This window comes from Thalia democratica, chromosome 9, assembly GCF_965202585.1.
Source record: "Thalia democratica chromosome 9, ktThaDemo2.hap1.1, whole genome shotgun sequence".
Classification (NCBI taxonomy): domain Eukaryota; kingdom Metazoa; phylum Chordata; class Thaliacea; order Salpida; family Salpidae; genus Thalia; species Thalia democratica.
Window position 1 is genome coordinate 19,413,193 of NC_139173.1, and position 21,891 is coordinate 19,435,083.

Sequence of the window (21,891 nt, forward strand, 5' to 3'; positions counted from 1 at the left end):
GTGATTAGGATAGAAGCGATAGGGTTAGAAACGATCTGGTTAGAAATGATCGGGGTAGAAACAATCAGGTTAGAAATTACCGGTTCCTTACTTATATAAAATGATCAAATATAATAAAAAGACATTTTTCTCGTATAACATTTTATCTAAATCTGGCTTTTGTGATCATCGTTGAAATTTATTTTACATATTTTACTTTTTAAAGTTAAAAAAATGGCTTCGTATTGGACTTTAGGGTGCATGTGTTACCCCTCAAAAAAGAAAATTTGGTAGTAGAGCAAAATTTAACATTTTGTGCGTGGCAAATCACATAAATGGACAACACAAAAAAAAGCTTCTTTATCTTTTACCACCGTCACGCTACTTACATTTCTCGGAAAACAACCCCTATCTAAACCGTATAGGACCCTAAAAGGTCGACCTTCGAGTTTTTGGCTGAATTTTTTTTACATGTAGCAATCAACACAAAAACACATACTACGCGTTTTCAGACAACTTGAAGAAAGTTTCTCTCAGAAATTTCTTTGTTTCTTCAAAATAACTTATAAATAACGAAAAATGATAAAAAAATACAGAAATCTAAAAATACATCAAAAACATCTCAGCTTTTCTGAAAACACCCAAAGAGTAACTACTAGTTTTGAATACCGACAAAGTAATTTTGACTAAAAATTTAGTAAAATAGTTATTTAATGAGTTAACAATAGTTTTGAAGTTGTGATAACAAAAATTAAAACTTTTTTCTAAAAAATACTAATTTTAAGTTAGAAGTAAAATATTAACAAAACAAGTTTATTTGTAGTTTAGTTTTCAAGTAAAAAAATGATTTTATTTAGCTTTTTATTGATTCTAGTCTTACTTAATTTATACATGTGACTTTTTCTGCCTTAATTCGTTCCTATTAACTTTTTTTCAAAAATAATATTTAGATTTTATATTTCTATAAATTTAGCTTAATACAACTAGCATTAATTTTTTTTTTTTTTTTTCTAGTTTACGGGTTTTAAATTACACTGTAATTAATTTTTAATAGTTTTACTGCACACTTTTATAAAAAAATCTGGTGAGTCTGTTCCTGTTGAAGTATAATTCATATCAAGTCTTAATGATTGATTATGTTTTTGTATATACTTAAATAGCAGTTGTAAATTTTTACTAATTTAAGTGTAAAGGCTTAAAAAGAAAAACTTCTTATTTTAACTATTAATCTATTTAAAAGTTTTAAGAATAAATAAACTCTTAGTAAAAGAACATTTTTCAAAAAATAAAACGTTATATTGAAAAGGAAATATTCAAAGCTGATAAAACGTATTATTTTTAAGTTTAACAATTTTTAAAATAATAGCATTTGGTAAGAATATTTTTTAGGACCTAAATAAAGTAATTTTTAAGTTTGATTAAAAAAATCAACTAAATAAGCAAACACGATTAAAATATTCTCAATTAAAAAAATTAAAAATTAAACTAAAGAATACGTTGGAGCTTGCTTAGCAAATAGTTTTCAAAAAACTAAAATGATATTTTAATTAAAGACTAGGAAACACAAGTTTTTTTACTAACGTATACTGGCTAAAAAAATTAAGTTGTGCAAACGATTAGCTTTTTGTACAAAATGACAAAAACTTGGTTTCTAGCATTGTTAAAATAGATTTTTTGTTTTATCTGATACGTTGCAGAGATACTAAACTTTTATCTTGTATATTTCACATATTATTACCAAACCCTCAAATAAAACCATCTTTTTATATGATTTCAAGCATTAATACTCAATTACGTTCAAGCTAAAATTTTTCAATCATTTCATTCTCTTCTTCTCTAAAAAACAGAACATCCGCGTAACACTTTAAAAAATTGTAGTAATACGAGTAGTTTTCCTGAAAAAAATTAAGTGGTAAAATTATAACAAAAACTTTGTTATGAATTTTTTTCAATAAGTTTAAATATAAGACTAGATTTCTTTTTTGAATGTAAATCGAAACTTTAGTTTTTTAAATAACAACATTTAAACACTGTATAGTAAAACATAATATGAACGTTTACAACATTAAAAGATAATAATAAAGTTGTGTTTTTAAACTTTTTTTTAATTAAGCATTAATTAATGTGTTTTTATTTTCTATAACTTAAAATTAATTTTTACAAACTACCTAAAAAAAACAGTTGTCAACATTTATACAGAAGAAAAACTAACTTTGTTTTGAATTGCATTATACCTCATGTCATGTAAATCTTTATTAGTTCTTATTACATCAAACTTATTATCGGTCTCCAAACTTCTGAATATGTTCCAAATACCAACAAAAAGTCCGCTAAAATCTTCTCCTTGCCTTTTTTATTTCAAGTTTTAGATATAAATTAAAAAAAAAACTTCTTTATAAAAAAATTGAATTTTTTTTCAATATATGTATTAATCGTTCTGCTTTAAATGAAATTATTAAAAACAGCTGTATTTATAAAGTTGTATCTTGGTGAAGATTTTATTGAAAATGAATGTTTACTTATTGATTATATTATAGCATAGAAAACAATATACTAATTTACGTTAGAAATAAAAAAACAATATATAATTACCGAACTTTGCAAGGAGATAGTACTTATATTGTCTAGTGTTCACCAACTTTTCATGACAATAAACATCTAATTTTTTGTTTTGTAAATTTTAGCAGTTTTTAAGTTTTAACTACTTTTTTTTTGGTTATAACAAGTGTAAATTTTATCTAACTATCATAATAAAACATCTATGATAATGTTGTCTTAACAATAAATTCTGGAAATTTTACCTTATTTTAGTAAACTACTTAATATGTTGAAATATTGTCAATACTCGAAGATTCATGCGTTTCAGCTTAGATTACGGTAGTTTATGCAAATTTTACTTATTGTTTTATTTTGCACAATACTAAACCGCACAATCAACAAAAATCAGTGCTCAATTTGCGACTTGGATTCGTCCTCATAAGAACTCGTCAGGCAAACATAGTCACGTTGAACCGTTGTATCAGTCTAACTATTTAGGATTTTTATTTAAAATTAAAACAGGTAAAGTTTATAATACACAAGTTTTTCCGATTTTTTTAAAATTAGTTGATACGTTAAACAGGTTTGTATGATATTGTAAATTTCATTATACTTTTTAACAATATGTGATGATTTTTTTTATTCTAACTAGATAAAGTTTTCAAATTTAAACAGTTTTTTATATTAATAAATACTAAACACAATTTAATTATGTAATCATTATGCTTGTATAATTTTACTGCAAAAGCAATTGTTCTTATATATTTATAAATAAAACTTAATAAGTACGAGAAAAGCACATTGTTGCTAATAGTAAATTACGTAAAACATGATTAAGCCTTTCCCTATGTGTTTATTTGAAATTTGTATTATTAATATTTTTGCTAAAAGAGTTGTTTTTACAATTGAAAATTTAAATTAAACTAGTTATGAAATTTTATCTAGTTTTACATAACTAGATTTTGTTTACTTTTTATTAATATTTTACAACAACGTGTTTTAGTGAGAAGTAAAGACTTATGCTTAATACATTTTACCACTTAATGTACATAAAAAGAAAATAAAGTAATTTTAAGAATATTAGTGTTGTATTAAGATGAACTTTTGTTTTGTTTATTAACAAATTTATTTAATTTAAAAAGTAAAATACTTGTAAAGTTGTTCAAACACTTAACAATTAGTTTATGAGTTTTATGTTATTTAAAGGTCAATTAGCAAAAAAAAAAGATTTAATTCTGGCAGCCAACAAGCCAGCGGCCTTTATTTAAGAGAAAAAAGCTTTTGCGGGCCAGATTTGTTATAAAATTATATATGTATATAGTTTGAACGACAAAAATACGTTCAAAATATTTGGTCGTAGTACTTGGTGCACGAAAAAACCTTTCGGTTATCGAGTCGCACACCACGGATACCTTTCAATGTCTATTTAAGACAGATCTGTGTAGACAATGTGATATAAAAAAATTACAACATAAAAGTTAAAAAAAACTTAAACAAATAGTTAACAAGCTCTCCTTTGTTCTCAAACTCATACTCATTAGCTTGATCTTAACTATTTTTTATTAATGAGCATTTTACTTGATTCTTATAAAATCCTTTAGCTTAATATAACGTCGCAGATTTAATAAGTATGTTGAAAGACTAAATCCGGCCTACGGGCTGTACGTTTCCCACCCATAGACTAAAAGTTATAAAGAAAGTAAAATGTTTATAATTTTATCACTATAAATGTTTACTTAATTTTAATATTTAAAACTATTGTAACTTTCATTTTAGTTTTTTTTGTAATACATAGAAGAAGCAAATAGTGTTCCTATAAATTGCTACAGCTTAACTGTACTTAATATAAGTTTTCAAATATTTAAGTTTTACTTCTTATAACGTATTCTATTTTCATTGATTCTAAATACAACTAATTTATTAAAACTAACAACTTCCTATGTATCTTTTTTACATAAAATAAAGTATTCCCACAGTTTTTTAACCGGCTTACATTAACAAACCGGTTAGACTTGATAAAGTAGTGTAATGGAGTTGAAAAAGAGGCTTATTGTTAGCTTTAATAAATTAAATACTTTTAAAGTTGTTGTTACAATATTCTTTAAACTTTCTTTCCATCGGTTTTTTTTTAAAAACATCGTTGATAATTAACGTTTCAAAAAACAAAAGTTAGTTTTCTTATTATTATTTATATTTAGTATTTTTAATCAAAATATATTTTGTTTGTTGTATGTTCAAAAGACACTAAAACTAGTGTAACCTTAAATAGAAAGTTAGTTAAGAAGAGACTTTAAAAGTTTAAGAAAAATATCACGCTAAACATAACGAAAAATTGAACAAAACTAATTCCCCAACTAATGATTCATAACTAACCCCAAACTTAATAATTTACAGCACAAAATTTTACTTAACATTATAAAGAATACTGTTTTAAAGTGCATTGGCTAAGTTAGGAATGACTTTTATTTAAAAAAATTATTTTAATACATAAATTTCTTGTAACTTTAGCTTCTAAAGCATTAGGTTAAAGCTAATGATAAAGTAAGTGTTTTTCAATTTGACAACATCTTGCCGAACAAACAAGTTAATAGCTGTTTTAATTACAGTACTACCTTATGACAACTACAATATAGCACGTTTAAAAAAAAACATAGATTAGATTGAAATAGACTACCTGCTATGAACAATTAAAGAACTGCTTGGAAAAGCTTTACTTTGCATATTTAAAAGCAGAGTTTCAACTTGATAAAAAACTTCGACTAATGGCACCAGATCATCTGGTTGAGGAAAAGACACTAATTCTAGTTGAACTAGATTTACCTAAATTTGAAATAAAATTAAGCTAGCTTTTTAATCTTTATTAGTTAGGATGCAGTGCAGACAAAGTTTATCAACTAAAAACTCAACCATACAAATCTAGGAAAATATCTTTAGTGATTTTTTTTAAATTTAGTTAATAAAAATGTAACAAATAGAAGATAAAGCTTTATAATATTTTTGTAAAATTAATAGATAATAGGGTATAAAAGATTCTTGTTAAAAAAAATTTTTATATATATTTATTTTGTAAATACTAATGAACGTGTTGTTTTAAAACAATCGCTTGTAGTCCGAATGATAAATATTTTTGAATTTCTTAGATTAAAAATGTAAAATAAAACCAACTTCTTTATTTCTAATTTTTATTATGAGTTTTCTTTGAACGAGCCACTCGCTAATACAGTCTTCACTTTCTAAAGTTAAGCTGCACATTGGAGCTAAAATTTTACTTTTTCCCACATCTGGTAGAAAACCAGAATTCTGTCAAAGAACTGTTTTGTTAATACACCAATTAAAACTAATTAAATTTACAAAGTTTCTGTCAATATAGAAATTTACTTAAAACATGTTTTTATAAAAAAAACTTTAAAACAAAATTTACACCAACTTTGTAAAAACGTTTAAAGTTTAGGTTCGATTAAAATAAGAAGAAAAAACATGAAAGCAAAGTTTACTAAAACAAAAAGTATAAGGTCTGTTGTAATATAAAAACTTTTTTTTCAAATTATTCGCTTCTTACTTTTTAAAGAATTATAAAAAAAAAACTAAAGCTAGCATATTAACCATCAAAATAATTACATAATGATTTATAGTAACAATATTATGATCTTTTTTATTATTCATCTACTTATAAAGTGTACCTTATCTTCTCCAATTGTTAAAACTACATTGGCGTCATTGACTTCCGCGCACAACCAAAAACTGTCGATCAGAGTATCATTCGGGTTTGCAAAGATCATTACTTTGTTAGAAATCCCGTACACCTTATAAATTTTTGAATTTATTATATGGTTTTACATTTTTTGATTTAAAAACCCTTACTTCAACAAAAGATCCGTCGTAGTAAATTATCTTCCCATCCATTGTACAGTTGAATTTTATCTTCGAGTGTTTGTCTTCAAATTAAAATGACAAAATTATACTTAAAAAATAATGTTTTGAAATACGTTAATTTTTTTTTAATGTATTTCATACATGTTTTTTGTAACTAGTTGTACAAAAAGTTTGGAGTGCTACAAGAAAAAAAAGTTAAAAAAACATGTTTAAGAGAGTATTACGAATTGTATTGTACAGTGCAAAAACTAAGTTCTCAAATAAAGTCTAAAAGTTGTTTTGGAAAACGAAAAGTTATTTCAAAGGTTAATAGAAATGTCAAACAGTTCTTACTTTATTTAATGTTTTTAAAATAAGTATTTTATGTTATAGCAGTATCGACAAACCAAACAAAAAAAGTTTACACAAAATAATGTTAACAATAACTGTAACGATATTAATAATATACTAGAAAATTATTTATTTTTCTATTTTGAGGTTAGTCCTTAAAATCGGTAAACTATTGTTTTTAACTTCTGTTTATCATCATCGTTGATATACGATTAAGATTTTTCGTCTTATGTTTTTTATTTTTTAAAAATCGTTTTTGTTGTAATTTTCTAAAAATTAAAAAAAAACTTACACAGCTTTAGATCTGGAAGTTCTTCTGCTTTAACAAAACTTTTGTACTGAGGTTTTACTAATGTACTTGTATCGAACTCTTCAGATAGCTGACACGGGTAACTTAAATTACAAAAATGAGATGTAAAGTTGGTAAGATCAAAAAAATTAAAACCAAACTCTTATTTTAAATCACAATATTTTTTTTGACTAATTAAAACAATTTTAGGGAGTTTAAATTTAGTAAATTTTATTTAAGATGGTTGTTTTTTATACTTTTTTAAAACAGTTAAGTTTTAAATATTCTGTCTAAAAATTGCTAATAATAATATTAGTAAAACAAAAAAAGTTTTTAAAACTAACGTTTTGTAGTAATCAACTAAGTTGTAAATATCTTCAGCTGAATAGCAACTAGTTCTAAGCAAGTGCTGCTCCGTTATAAGTTTGTGCAAAAATATATATTGTTCCTGTAAAATATTTAAATGATTTTTTAAATATTTTACTGGTTTTCAAGTTTCTAAAAGGTTATAAATTAAAAAAACTAGTTAATACAGCACAAACTTGTATAACTAAAATGATACCATGTTATTAGTAAAAATTAATTAACATATTAATTGCTAACTTCAATAGCAACATTTTCAATTTAATTTAAACTTTTCCGTCTGTTCAGTCTAACTTAAGAAAAAATATCTCTAATGTGAAAAAACTGATTTTTAAAAGTGAAAAACTATGTTTATCTTACATCGCTCTGAACCATATACACTCTTTGATTTCTCATTTGATAGATATTTTTGTAGATGCTTTTAAAATAACTGTTATTTCTTACTAATTCTTCCAATTGCATAAATGTTCCCGTCCTTCCAACACCTGCACTGTAAACACAATGATATTAAAAAAAATGCATAAAATATGATGATATTTTTTACCATGTAAAGACTAGTTTTCGAGACTAAAGCTACCTAGTTTAGCAATTTTTAATTAAAGGAAAAAAACTACTTTCTAAATGTAGAAAGACTGTAGAAGTTTTTTCTGTAAAAAAAAGGCTAAGCTTGTTAATGTGTCGCTATCAACAAAAAATTCTACTTATACACTATCATTGGCCTGGTTTATAACGCAACGTGCGCTCTAACTTGTATAATAGAAGTCCCCGAGATAACGCTTAAGTTATAGTCGACTTATATAAACTAATATGAATTACTTAATATTTACTAAATGTTTAATAAATCAGTTACTTATACTAATTTAAACTGAGTTCGAATCTGTGATAATGATTATATTTACAATGAATTTGCGAAACGAAAAGATGATAAAATACTGCACAACATTACACTAATAAACCAAATTATCCATTCTTTTAAAAGACGACAATCTCGAATAAAAGAAACTAAACACTAAATGTTTAAACCAAACTCAAAAAGTATTCTAAAATCGAAATCAATTCGACTACAAGATTGAAACCATTAAAACTTAAGTGCAGCGAAAAGCTGCACTGAGTTCAGACCGCTGCAATGCAGTAAAAACTAAAAGAACTGAACTGTAAATTACTCGAGACTGTTGAATTTATACTCGCTTGAGAAAAAAGAAGAAAGTAAAAAAGAGACAATTACCGCGTGAGCGGTACAAATGTACTCCATAATGATGAGTAAAAAAATTGTACATGAATAAGAGTCCCTACCTGCAATGAACAACGGTCAAGTCTGTACCATCGTCAATCTCGTTCATTTCGTAAAGCAAACTGAACAATCCGCTTGTGGTGGTTGGAACCCCGTGATCCGGCCAGCATGTGTAGTGAAGCTGACAGACCTGCCTGCTTTCCTAAAAAGTTGAAGTAAAAAAGTTTTTTGCATTTTGCTTTAATAAACGGTTAAAGTAGTTAAGACACATTTTTTTAGTTGCTCAAAAAAAATAAGTAGTCAAAAATTGTAATAAAAAAAATTTTAAATTACAAGTTTTGACTACTATTCTTTTTTAAGCAGTTAAAAGATAAACATTATATATTCTTTTAGTTTTTAAATGAAAATCTAGAAAAATAAAACAAGGCAATGTTTAAATTTAAAGATAACTATAAATGAACAACTAATATTTAATACTAAGAGACTTACAAAATCTGCAAAATTTCAAATAAACCATAACATATAAAAGAAAATTTAATTAGTAAAATTTATTTTGACCGAGCGGTTAACAACTCACTGTTCCATCGTTTACAACTAAATTTCTTCTACAGAAAATCCCTTTATGAACTTCGCTTTCTAATCTAATTTGAAAGTTGTCGAAAGTTTCGGGGCTTTCTCGTGTTTCTGGCCAGTAGCGCTCGCACTTTATCTAAAAATACGATAAAACTTGTTTTGTCTTTCATCCAATGGTACGGTTTAAACAAGTATCATACAACTATGTAAGCTAAATCTAGATTAATGAAATTAATTTTTACGTTAAAAGTTTTAAAAATTAAGTCGTAGGTAGTTAGTTAGTTCAAGGATAACATCTAGTTTTTGTTTCATTATTGACATAGGTGTACAATGTGTGGATAGCATAAAGTTAAAGTATAGTTTTAAAATGTGATTTTTTATGCTTTGTAATAAATATTTTAACCTTATAAGCTTTAGATAAATAAAGTTAATATAAGCTTTATATATAAATTAAATTTATTTAACCAACTAAGACATAAACATAAAAACTTAACTCTATAAAGCAGTTTTAAGTCTAAACAACTAAGTTATTATTATTATTATTTATTTGCTCTTAAAAGTACGTTAAATGTTCGTTAGTGAGTTCTTAAATTATTTTCTGCAACTAAAAAAAACTTTAATCCTGTATTAAAATATTTTTATAAAAGTGCATGCTTATTTTTTATTAATTTACAAACTTTTCCTTTTTCTTTTATGCTAGTCAGCATAATTACTAATTTAGTTTTTTCGTACCATATCATCTTCCAAAAATCTATAAGAGTATTTTTTTTAGGACCTTGAGCTGCAATAAAAGTTCTACCCGAAAGCTGAAAATAGATTAAGTAATTTAAAAGACATATACTATTTTTTTCAACGTAAGTTAAATTAAAAAAAACTTACAAGAGTACTACATAACTATCTAAACAGCTTTTTAGGTTTTTTATTAGAAAAATAAATTTAGAACAAGGGTTATAGCTTATTAATTTGTCTAAAAATCTAAAGCTAAGAAGACATTTTAAACAAGCATGTATAGATTACTGTATAGATGGTTTATTTAACTGCTAAAGCTAAAAAAGTATATGAGTTTAATTTTAAAGTGTTCCTCTGAAAACGATTGAATTCATATGTTGTTACAAGAAAAAAAAAACCCAATAGCTTAAGTTTTATTTTATCTACTTGTTATTAAAATTATTTCATTACTAATATTATTTTTTTTTAATATAATATTACTTGATTGTTTTTCATGTGCATTATGTTTTATTTTTATCTGTTTTAATCATGTTTAACTGTTTTTTTTAAATAAAAACGCAGACTTTCGTTTAAAAAATATTTTATTATCTTTTACTTTAAAGTCGTACTTGTATATAGCTTGCATTAATATAACTTGCTGTGATTGGGTCTTCGCTGTTGCTATAAGGGAGCTTTATTCTTGTTTCATCAACTGTAATGTTTTATTATTAATGAGTTAGAAAAAAAAGTTATTCTACTTTTTAAAGTAAGTGTAAAGGTTACAAAAATATTTTTTTTTTAAAGAATTAATTAAAGAATGAGAAAACTAAAAGCAAAAATAACAAAAGCTTGAATTCGTAATACTTTATAAGACTGAAAACAAATTCTAATAATTTTTAAGAAGACAAAAAAAAAATATTTTAATTAATTACCTATGTTCTTTGTAGAAACTTTTAATGGTTATATTATAAACTTAGAAAAATAATAAAATTATTTTAAAACTAAGAAAAGTAATGGAAAGACGGGTTTTTTATAATTTAAGCATAGTTTTATTTATCTATTATTATTTTGATATAGTGATTTTCTAATTAAATTCTTTATTATTTTTGACTTAGTATAAAGAGATCAAAGAAGGTCAGCAGAAATATTAAAATTAAAAATTCATTTTACAAAACAGACAAAAATATGTAATTGTAATCAATAAAATTTAAAGTATAGTAATATTTTACTTAAATTATGTAAACGTACGCACATATTTTAAATTCGTTTAGACTTTCTTTCAATAATTTTTTTGTGTTCTGTTATATTTCTAACAAAAGTATAGTCTTTGTAAACTTTAAAAATGTTTACTTTAGATTTTTTGATAAAAAAAGCATTTAAAAACTTACTAAGCATAAAATGCTAAAACTAAAAACATTAGTAGTAAGTAAAGATTTTAGTAAGTAAACTAACTCTGATTTAACTTTTTTAGCTGTTTTTGTTCTCTATAGCTCTGTAAATACTTTTAAGTTTAAATTTTTTAAACAAAATTTTTTCGTTTTTATCGACTTCAAAACATAATAATGTTATTTTATTAATCCATCAAGTTTAAGACTAGTTGAAATGAAACTTTTTAAGAGCTACACTTCAAGTAGCTTATATATGGGTTGATGTTTGAATTAGTCTTAAGTTTATATATTACAGTACTTATACAAACAGTTAAGAACCTAACACATATTTATGCATGAAATTATAACAAACTAGTTATGTTTTGAGAAATAAATAAGATTTTAATTAATTTGTTTTTGTACTAATAATTTTCGAAGTTCGACTAACAAGGAACAATGTCTTTGTATCTATTTTTTCCTTTGTTCACTGGATTTGTACCAATAGTGGCAAGTTTGAAAAGATGCGGTTTCTGGTTTGTTTCTTCTTTTAACTAAAATTATTTGTTTATTACAAAGTTGCAAAAACCTTTTATTTTATTTCATTAATAATTTTTTCAGAGTAAACTTGAAATTAAAATAAAAACTTTACAAATGTTTTAGTAGTCAATAAAGAGTAACAGGGATTAAATAATTCTGTTGATATTATTTTCTAAACTAAATCCTTTTTTTTCTCTTATTTCTAGATAATTTAATTAAAAAAAGATATGTTTAGATACATTTTAAGTTATTTTATTTCATTTTTGTAAAACAAGTCCTGGACAAGACATTAAACTGTATCCGTGATGTACGGACTCGATAACCGAAAGGTTTTTAGTACACCAGGTCTTTGAACCAAAACTTTTGAACGCTTGTTTTATTTTTGTCGTTCAATAAACAATTCAATAACAACAATTTATGAACTTTCTTATTTAAAAATGTAATTCAATAGTAAAGGTATACGTAATAAACGGTAAATAAGGGTTCTCTAGGTGGGTTTTGTCTAGTGCGGTATTGTCTCTTTGTGTGAGATTTAGGCTATTAAGTGGACAAAAAGTTAATCAATAATTAGTTTCAAAACCGTGTTTGTTTTCAAAATTTCTGCAAAGTAGGTTCATCATGAAAATGAGTTTGGCAAACCCTAATATACACAAATATATAAATAATTACACTCCTTGTAATTAATTTAAACAAAAACCTTTTCATACTCTTCTCTTAGCTCGCGATAATCATCTTTTCTTAGTAGCTCCAGATTTCTGATTAACCCTTCTTTGTCTGGAATTTCTTCTTTAGTTGTAACGTTTTTGTAAAACAAACCTGTAAAAACCAACTTTTAACAAATGTTTTATCAACTAAATTACGGTTTAAAAACTAATATTTTTTAAACGCATTTATTTAGTTTCACTATAAATAACGTAACGACCTTCACTTCTTAAAGACTCTTCTTTTGTATTACATTCAGCCATACCGATCGCAACTAGACCATCTTTTTGCTTTCTGAAAAAATAAACAATAAGTTAAAGCATTAAAGTGCAGGTACGTTAGCTACATATAATCATGCAACAATACTAATAGCTATTTTGATTTGGTTAAGATAAAATTTTTATTTTACACATATAGTGAGCTAATTTTTTTTAGCTAACTTTCTCCTGACGACAACTAAGTAAGCTGTTAAGGCCAAAACTACAACAAAGAGTAGAGATCCAACAACTCCCCCGGCTACTGCTCCAGATGAAGACGCTTTGAAAGTTAAGAAGTGTAAAATAGTACATAATTTTAAATATATTAAAACTTAACTAAAAAATTTATAAAGTGTTTCGAATAACGAACAAGCTTATTAAAGCGGAAAATATGCATGATAAAAAAAAACTACTTTTTCAAAATCTACTAAACTAACTTTTAAAACTTAACATGAAGGTTTTACTTCAAAAATGTTAATGGCCAAAAATAAAACTCTATAACAGATGTTGTAGTTTAAAAAAAAAAGAAGAAAATTTAATATACCTAGCAAATGCAAAAGGTAAAATAAATACGCTTTTCAGAAAATCGCAATGTTCTAGAAACTAAATGTTTATTTTGTTTAATTACAAAAAAGGAAAAGATGAGTTATAATCGAGTCGAAGTAATTATATAGCACTACTTTTTTCGTATGGTTACCTAGTTAAATATTCCTAAAATCATTGAAAAATAATCCTTAAAAAGTAGTTGTACTTGTGAAGACATCAGAATTTTTAATTTGATATAAACTTAAAACAAACATGCTTTACTAAAACATGTCATTTCACAGTTTCATTTTATTTTATACTAGTTTCATAATGTATTAAATACTTTAAGTATCTTAAGTAAAAAGCAGTCTAGTAGAATTAAGGAGATTTCTTATTTTTAGATTTATAATATTTCCCACCATTTTCACAGACATCACCATAGTAACTTTCTTTACAGTTGCACTTGTACCCGGAACCATGGTTCTGTTTGGCACAAGATCCTCCGTTTTTGCACGGGTTTACATCAAGACAGTATTCTGTTAATTATATACTTAGGTGTTGTTTGAACTACAATTAATATTGTTTTTTTGTAATTTAAATTAGCTAAATAGCACTAAATTTTTTGATATACATTAACCCAATTTATTGCATTAACAAAATTTAATTTTAAAACGTATAAAATGTTTGTCTTCTTTGGTTTATTAGTTTAAAACAACAAAAAATAATTAAAAAAATCTAAATAAACTTTAAAATTTGATAGGTCGTTTTTCTGTTATATAGCTCTTAAAATTCTAATCAAACAAAACGAAGTATCTAAGTCACTAAATACAAATTAGTACGTAAATTTATAACAAAAAAAAAATTATAAATGTAAAGTACTTAGTCCGTATAATAATCGCAAACTGACCTTTTTCACAGTAAGAACCAAAGTGTGGTGCATCGCACAAACACGAGTAGTAAGGAGGCGTTTGTTGCAGTTCGCAACTCGCATTGTGATTGCAGGGATTCACGTGACACGCATCTGCAATGACACTTCGCTTTATATTACGATATTAAGTTTTATACTAAAAACATAAGTTCCGAACCTATTTCACAGACCACACCTTTGAACCCATTTTTGCAGTTACATATGTATCCAGGACTCACAGTTATGGGTACACAGTCGCCGCTATTCGTGCAGTTGTTTGAATGCGTACAATGCTCTAAAAATAAAATTTAGCTATGTAAAAAAGAGTAAAAGAAATACTATAAATTTAAGTAAATACTTCAGAAATCAATTAAAACATTAGATAAAGTATTTTCCTAAGTTTAGTGCTTAAGAGTTGCATTCTAAGAATAGTGATGTAAAGTATGTGATAACAAAAGTTAAAACTCACTGTAATTACAGGTACTTCCATAAAAAGGTGGGTAACATGTACATTTGTAGTATGGCATTATAGAAGTTATGTTACATATTCCTTTCGAGTTGCATGGATTGTTATAACACTCATCTTGTATAATTTGTTATAATTAGTTTTATTATGTTATTAATACTATAGCTGATAAATACTTTTAGCTATAAATATTATTTTTGTTTGCACAATAAAGTATTTATAATAAGAAAGATCGGTATAAAATAGTCTTAATTATTTTCCAGAACAAGGTTTAGTTTTACATTAAAACTTGAATCAAAATTTATAAAAATACATATTTAGATACAAGAAACATCATAAATGGCGAACATAGAAACTTGTATAATAAAATACATTATTAATGCAGAATTTTTTTAATGAATACTATAGCAAAGTATAAAACAACAAATTCGAAACTAATAAGTATTAGAGTACACTAGAACAAAATAAAACCGAATATTATTACTTTCTAAATAAAGCTGTTTAATTTTATTTTTGCAAAATTATTTTAAAAAATTAAAACTTAATTTAAATTAGCCCACAGAAACCAATACAATAGAAGGTAAAGCACGGAACAAGTTTAAGTTTAACAATAAAACTATTTTACCCAATGAACAGTTTGTTCCAGAGTAACCTCCATCACAGTCACACCTGTAACCGGGCTCACCAGATAGTTTGGTACAGTTTCCGTTAATGCAGGGATTTTGGTCTTTACAAAACTCTGAGAATAACAATGAATTAAAAACAAAAGAATCGTTGACCGTATATCTAAAATTTAATTTACCTAAACCACAGTACTGTCCAAAAAAGCCGGGCTTGCACGTACAACTGTACCCTGGACTCGTGGTAAGTGGAGTGCACGTTGCATTGTTTTTACATGGATCTTCGTCTTTACAGTGCTCTTGAAACAAGCAGTATTAATATTATTTTTTTCTACAAACTTAATTTAAATTAATAAAAATAGAAATGAGCTATAAAACGTTTGTTTAGAACAATAATAGTTATAATACAAGACCGACCACTTTTATTAATAAATTTAATATCAATTTATAGTATCGAGTTTTCAAAAAAATAAAGCAAACGTATTTAAGAAAAATTATATTTTTTCAGAGAAAACTTGTATAAATTTACTTAAGTTTTTTTACTCATGTAAGTAGAAGTTAGCTCTAAGTATTAGTATTCTTTAAATAACTAACTTTTTTCGCATTTATCGCCATAATAAGGAAGTTTACATTGACATTTATAAAACGGATGCTGAGTTGTATCTAATGTACAAGTTCCATTGTTCATACAAGGCTTTTTAACTTGGCATATATCTAATAAAACTTGGTTATAGTCTTTCTTTTAAAACTTTTGGAAAAAAAAAAACGGTTAAATAAATAAAATTAAATAAAAAGAATGATATAGTCTGAAAACTAAGTAGAGTTAATTTTTATGAGAATTTATTGTTTTATTAAAGCAGTATTACTGTCTAAAAAATAAAATTAAATCTTTAAGAGAAGTTTTTTAACTTACTGCTGTTTAATTTTTGTTTCAGAGTCCCCTATAGTTATTTTTGAATAGTTTTTTTTTAGTTTTGCAGGTTTTACCTTTGAAGTTAATTTATGAAAATTTATGTAAACAGTCTTGTATATATCACAACAAAGAGCCTACACTAGTTATTATTTATTTTAATAATAAAATTATAATTCTATAAAAGCTTACAAGTTATTTATGTTGTAAGTTGTTAGAATTCTGTAATAAAGTATAAAATTGATTCTAACGTAGATAAATAAAATTTCATAAAAAAAAAATTATATGAATTTATTTAAATAAATTAAGTTAGAAATAAATATTTTTGTGCATTAAGCATCTTCTATAGATTCACCCATATAATCCAATCAACTATTACTTTTTAGCTAACTTAGTCTAACAAAAAATATTAATATTTTCCGCATAACTATTTAGAACTATACAAAATATCTAATAACAGTTATTTTATTCAATATACTATTAACATACAAGAATAAAAGAATGTAAAAAAAAATAAAGCTGTCTTAAAATATGTTAAACTAATATAAAGTATTTAATTAGATTGTTTAAATATAAAAAATCTAGAGTTACAAAAATTGCCTTATATATTTTAAAAATTAACTATCATAGGAAGGCGGTGCAATTATAGTATAAAACGGTTCAAAGAAAAGCTAAGATAAGTTCCATAATAAGACTAAAAATGTATTTAACTGTACAAAAAGTCACCCATGCAAATATGCCTAAATCTGCAAATTTAGTGTTAAAAAAGTATTGCTCGTGTAATTTTGACTAGCTATTAGATAAAGCAAGTATACTAGTGACAAACTTTAGTAAGTTTCTTATTTTTCTGTCAAAAAAATAATTTTTTCTTACTTATAGACTATTTGTTTTTGTTATAAGTGAAAAAATTCGATATATTACCTTGAAAAACAGCTTTTAGTTGTGAATTTTTCAAAACACTGCAATAAAAGCAGTTAAGAAAAAATCACATACTTTGAATAAGTTGTAAAAGTTGTAGTTATAAAACAGATTAAGTACTAAACTTAGACTTAAAAAATATTTTTCTCCTCATTTTCACAACTATTCCAAAAAAAATTATAAATTAGTATAAAAATGTATTATACTAAAGCTTCTATATAGTCGGCTAAAATCTTATTAGTTTACATTTTTTAGTGCACACTGTATTTATTGTACAAAAAAAAAATTAAATTATTATTTTTTGATTAAAATAAAGAGCTGAAAAAGTAAAAGTTAAAGTTATTATTTCTATTTTAAATATAGTCGAGGTAGGAACGTGCTAGAAAAAAAGTAATGATCCGGATCCTATCACAACAAGTTCTTAAGTTTAGATCCTAGAATCCTAGTTTTAACCTAAATTACGATAATTTTCTTTACTCTAAGTCAAAACTTAAACAATTGATTTTTATATAACTATTAAAAATAAATTAGAGCATTTGAAGTATGATTAGTATTTTTTTAATCATAAACTGTCTTTTTTTGCTTAACACATGCACTTTGATTAAAATAATACATGCTATTTTGTAACATTACAAGAAAAATTTTGCACCAATTTCAGTTTAACTGCTTATAACCTTTTTCACAATGGATTCCCGAAAACGGTGCTAAACAGTTGCACGTATAAAATGGTTCTTCATGACTAGTTATCACGCATTTGCCATTGTTTACGCATGGATATCCATCAATACAGTATTCTATTGTACTCGAGTAAAATTATAAGACATTTTGATAGTAAAAGCTACATATACAAATAAAAAACATATTTACATATATATTAATGGTTTTCATACAAACTAACCGTTCGAACAGTTTTGTCCATAATAGGGTGAGTAACATTCACATTTATAGTAAGGAGGTGTTGAAGTCGGTTTGCAAAACCCTTTACCTTTCCCTTCATTACATGGTCTTTGGTTACATATGTCTTGAATTAAAATTATTAGTTATAAACATGTGATATTTGTGAGGTTATCAAAGATGGCAAACCATAAGCTTTTAAAAGTTCTATATTTATATTAGTATACTACATTATTAATGTGATTCAAAACTACTTTCACAAAAGTGTGAAGTATTTTTTTAAATTCAAAATACGAAACACTTAAAAATTATAACCAAAATTAAATTTCATTCACCACTGACGAATATTTTTAAACTTTAAATACAAACAGTACACGTTTTTTAAATAGAATTAGACTAAAAATTTTTAGAAATCCTGTTTTGTGTAGTAAAATTCTTACATATAAAACAAAACTGTCTAAAATACTTTTTAGATATAAATATATATATATAGTAAAGTATATTTATGTTTTTATTCCTATTTTAAAATAAAATACATATAGATTAAAATATTTAAACTAGAACTTTTTAATTTATTTTTATCATTTAAGTTAACAAACTAAAAAAAATCTATACTTTAATCTTAATATCAGAAAAGAAAAACTAGAAGACTAAAAACAAATCTTTTTTTGACTACAAATATAGCCTTTATCTTGTTAGAAAACCTCAACAAGAGTTGATAAAACTAGACAGCAGTCGAAAAGCTAGTAAAACTAAAAATTAGTTTATAAAACTCAGTTTATAAACTCAGTTTATAAAATTCATATATAGAGTATTTTTTAAATAAAATGGTAAATTATAGTGTTTTACTCAGCAATCCACGTGTAAAGCTTATAATTTTAAGTTAGTTTACTTTACTCGAAATTAATAATTTAATTCTCATAAACCGGTAAGAGAAAAAAGTTTTTTTAGTTCAAACAACTTAAAATAAAGTTTTAGTACAACAAACCGTTGTTTGAGTTAATCGTTTTATTAAAGTCTGTTCCATTTTTATCTTGCTCGCACTTATACCCGGGATACTCGAATGTTTCCATGCAACTTCCTCTATTTTTGCACTTGTCAGCCTTGCAATGTTCTGTAGTAAGTTACAAAACTTCACTTGTTTACTGTATACATGAAATTAAAAAAATAACAAGTAGTTAAATTTTAAATAATGATAGTTTTACTTGAGAATAAGTTATGTACGTAATTTAAATATTACGGTTTTCCTTAAAAAAGTTGCAACATTAACAAACGTTTTAAAATGTTTTTGCACTAAGAAAATCTTATAAATATATACTTTGTATGACAAAACTTTAATTTTCTAGTAGTAAAAACAAATATTAAACTATTTTTTATGTAGTTAATACAATAACTAAGATGTATTTATAGTTATTTTGTTGAAACTTAAAAGTTTCATACTTAATAAAAAAGTATCTAATTTTGCATATCTCTAAGTTTTTTTTTTTAATTTACTTATGTTCCGAATGAAAAATTTGCTAGAAACACTCTCAACTAACTTATGCAAACAACATAAGATGGCTGGTTGCAGCTTAAAACACGCCACTTGCCACGTTTTTCTTCGTTGTGTGAATACCTCATTATAGAGCACAAATCTCTTTTGTTTTTGTAGTCGTCATCCCAGTTTTCTAATACTGAGCTATTAATGTTCTGTTTTTTACCCCATTTCCATATTTCATCATTTGTATCCTTTTCATAAAGTAAAAAGTTTCAAGTTATGAAAATCACAATCTTCTGTTAATTTACTTAAAAATTATAATTCTGAAAGTTTAAACTATTCTAGTTTTATTATTTCTCCTTATTTTAGAGGAAGAATAAGATAAAGCAGTAAGTAGAGCTCATTTAGAATCTACCAGTTGTTAAAACTTAAAAAATTTAATTTTAAAAAAGCAGTTCTTGTCATAAAAATCTAAAAATACATAACAAAGGAAAAATTAAAACAAATCACCAAAGACTTACTTTTTCTGCAGAAAGCCAAACTCTCTTTTTAACTTTGTTCTCTAAAAACTCTAAAAGGTTTTGCTGTATTTCGTTTGTGAAAACACTGACAAGCTTGGTTTTGTTTTTTTCACACAAACTTTTTGCTTTTGATTGGGTAACAGCTCTTACATCTAAATTAATAAAATCATAATCCAAAGCTTCAGTACTAAGCGTTGAAACTGTAAAAAAGTTACTTTATGTTAATTTAATAATAACTATCTTTATGTTGAAGTTTAAACTATAATTTAATTATAAAAGCTTTATCAGTTTGTAAGTTTAAAAAAAAAAACTATTTAACCTGTTATGAATAAAACTATAACAACTTGACAGAAAAAATTCATCGAACAGTTAAAGAGTTTTTCGTAACAAAAAAACCTGCTAAACTTTTTGTTTTTTAAATAAATGTATTAAAAAAAGTTTAAAAACTAGTTTTTTACTTAATAAAACTTTTTGAGCTTACTCAGTCTAGTTTATTTTTGGCAATAAAACAAAAAAATCTCAGTATTTTGCACGGAAACAGTGATTTAAGTTGTGTATACGTCATTATAAATTAGAACATGCAAGGGCAATTAAAAAAAAACATTCTATGTCTACACTGCATAAAGTAAGGTATTTTAAATATATACTAATCATAAAAATTGTTTGCTTTTTTAATTTCCAAAACAATAATTCGCTTCCTTATAAAAGTTATTTAATTAGGAAGTAAAATTGACTTTCAACTGTTCACGTCATTTTTTATGATATACTTCACGTTTCTTTTCTTATACATTATATTCGAAATATATATACTAAAAACTTGTTGTAAAAAGTTAACGTAAAACTAAGGATAACTAGACGAACTCTTATTTACTTAATATTTACTTTGACTTTTTTTTAAAATAAGGTTTAAGATATTATTTCTTGAAAATATGTTGATAAGGCATTTAAAATTTCAAAAATATTCTCTAATACTAGTAGACTAAATGTTTTATGTTTTAACTTACTTTTATAAAATGTGAAAATTTTAAGTTATACTTATTGTGTTAAAACACATTAAACTTAAACATAGCTGAAAGTAGTAAGATTTTTTTTACAAACTAAAAAATAATTACAATTTAATGTAAGGATTTAGAGGAAAATTAAAGAAATAAAACTACTTTAAACTTGGTTTTTTGTAAAATTTCATAGTTAAGCGTTTTAATTTGAAAAATCTTAATATACTTAGACATGCATAATTAAGTATAAAATGTTGATTATATTTGAGGTTTTCTACATTCCTTTGGTTTCACCATTGGCTCAGACAACAAAAAATAAATTAAGTAAAACGTTAAAACTGTAATGAAAAGCGCAACACGTTTTTTGTAGTCATTGTCAAGTATAGTTTTTAATTAAATTTTTTAAGTCTTTTGTACATCAAAAACTAAACATTTTAATTTAAAGTACGAATCGTTAAATTTTACAATCGTTTAAAAGTATTAAAAAAAAATTATATAAAATTAATATATATCAAAACAGTTTTTAAAAAGCTGAACTGTTTTTTATTAAACTGTTTTTGAACGAAACGTTAAAACAAAATACTAATGACTACTCTTTCTGTTCTAATATAGTATTTGTAACGATTTTCATCCATATTTTTCTTTAGTACTTTTCCATTTCTTTTTGTAAAAGCTTGAAAATGTTTTTTCTCTTAATGTTAAAAGAAAAAGAAAACTAAATATGTAAAAACAATTATTTTGTTTGTAAATAGTTATTTTAAGCTTTAAAATTATATTTAAACGTTGTTTGTTTTACTAAAACTAAAAAATTTATAAATAAATACCCATTTTATGAAAATAAATATCATTAGTTTGATAATATTATTGTAATAACTGTTCCAAACCTAAGTGTTTAGAATTTTTAAAATTAA

At 24.7% G+C, this 21,891-nt stretch overlaps 1 protein-coding gene across 2 annotated transcripts; it reads right to left on the minus strand.

Moving 5' to 3' along the window:
- Positions 1-1,363: 1,363 nt before the first annotated feature.
- Positions 1,364-20,389, minus strand: LOC145843998 (uncharacterized). Of its 2 annotated transcripts, XM_082951300.1 has the most exons (30): positions 20,305-20,389; positions 19,986-20,185; positions 19,526-19,715; positions 18,976-19,101; positions 17,992-18,114; positions 17,768-17,887; positions 15,860-15,979; positions 15,448-15,564; positions 15,271-15,384; positions 14,649-14,762; positions 14,358-14,474; positions 14,180-14,293; positions 13,692-13,808; positions 12,931-13,027; positions 12,711-12,784; positions 12,486-12,604; positions 11,700-11,802; positions 10,514-10,596; positions 9,854-9,982; positions 9,181-9,312; positions 8,666-8,805; positions 7,733-7,862; positions 7,354-7,457; positions 7,013-7,113; positions 6,379-6,452; positions 6,198-6,320; positions 5,683-5,817; positions 5,192-5,337; positions 2,192-2,327; positions 1,364-1,874 (listed from the first exon to the last, which is right to left on the minus strand). In XM_082951300.1, exons 1-30 carry the CDS (start codon positions 20,345-20,347, stop codon positions 1,782-1,784), a joined length of 3,534 nt encoding a protein of 1,177 aa, XP_082807426.1. In that variant the 5' UTR covers positions 20,348-20,389; the 3' UTR covers positions 1,364-1,781. The 2 variants fall into 2 exon arrangements, with proteins under 2 accessions (XP_082807426.1, XP_082807427.1); XM_082951301.1 differs by lacking the exon at positions 17,768-17,887.
- Between the last annotated feature and the right edge of the window lie 1,502 nt (positions 20,390-21,891).

What these genes read in the sequence shown, in the direction of transcription:
- LOC145843998 (XM_082951300.1), bottom strand. Translation starts at nt 20,347, where the DNA reads ATGAATTTTTTCTGTCAAGTTGTTATAGTTTTATTCATAACAG. An exon ending in ACTTCCAGATCTAAAGCTGT is followed by an intron (nt 6,453 to 7,012) that starts GTAAGTTTTTTT and finishes TTTAATTTGAAG; the next exon opens with ACAAACACTCGAAGATAAAA. An exon ending in ATAATGCAATTCAAAACAAA is followed by an intron (nt 1,875 to 2,191) that starts GTTAGTTTTTCT and finishes AATTTTTTTCAG; the next exon opens with GAAAACTACTCGTATTACTA.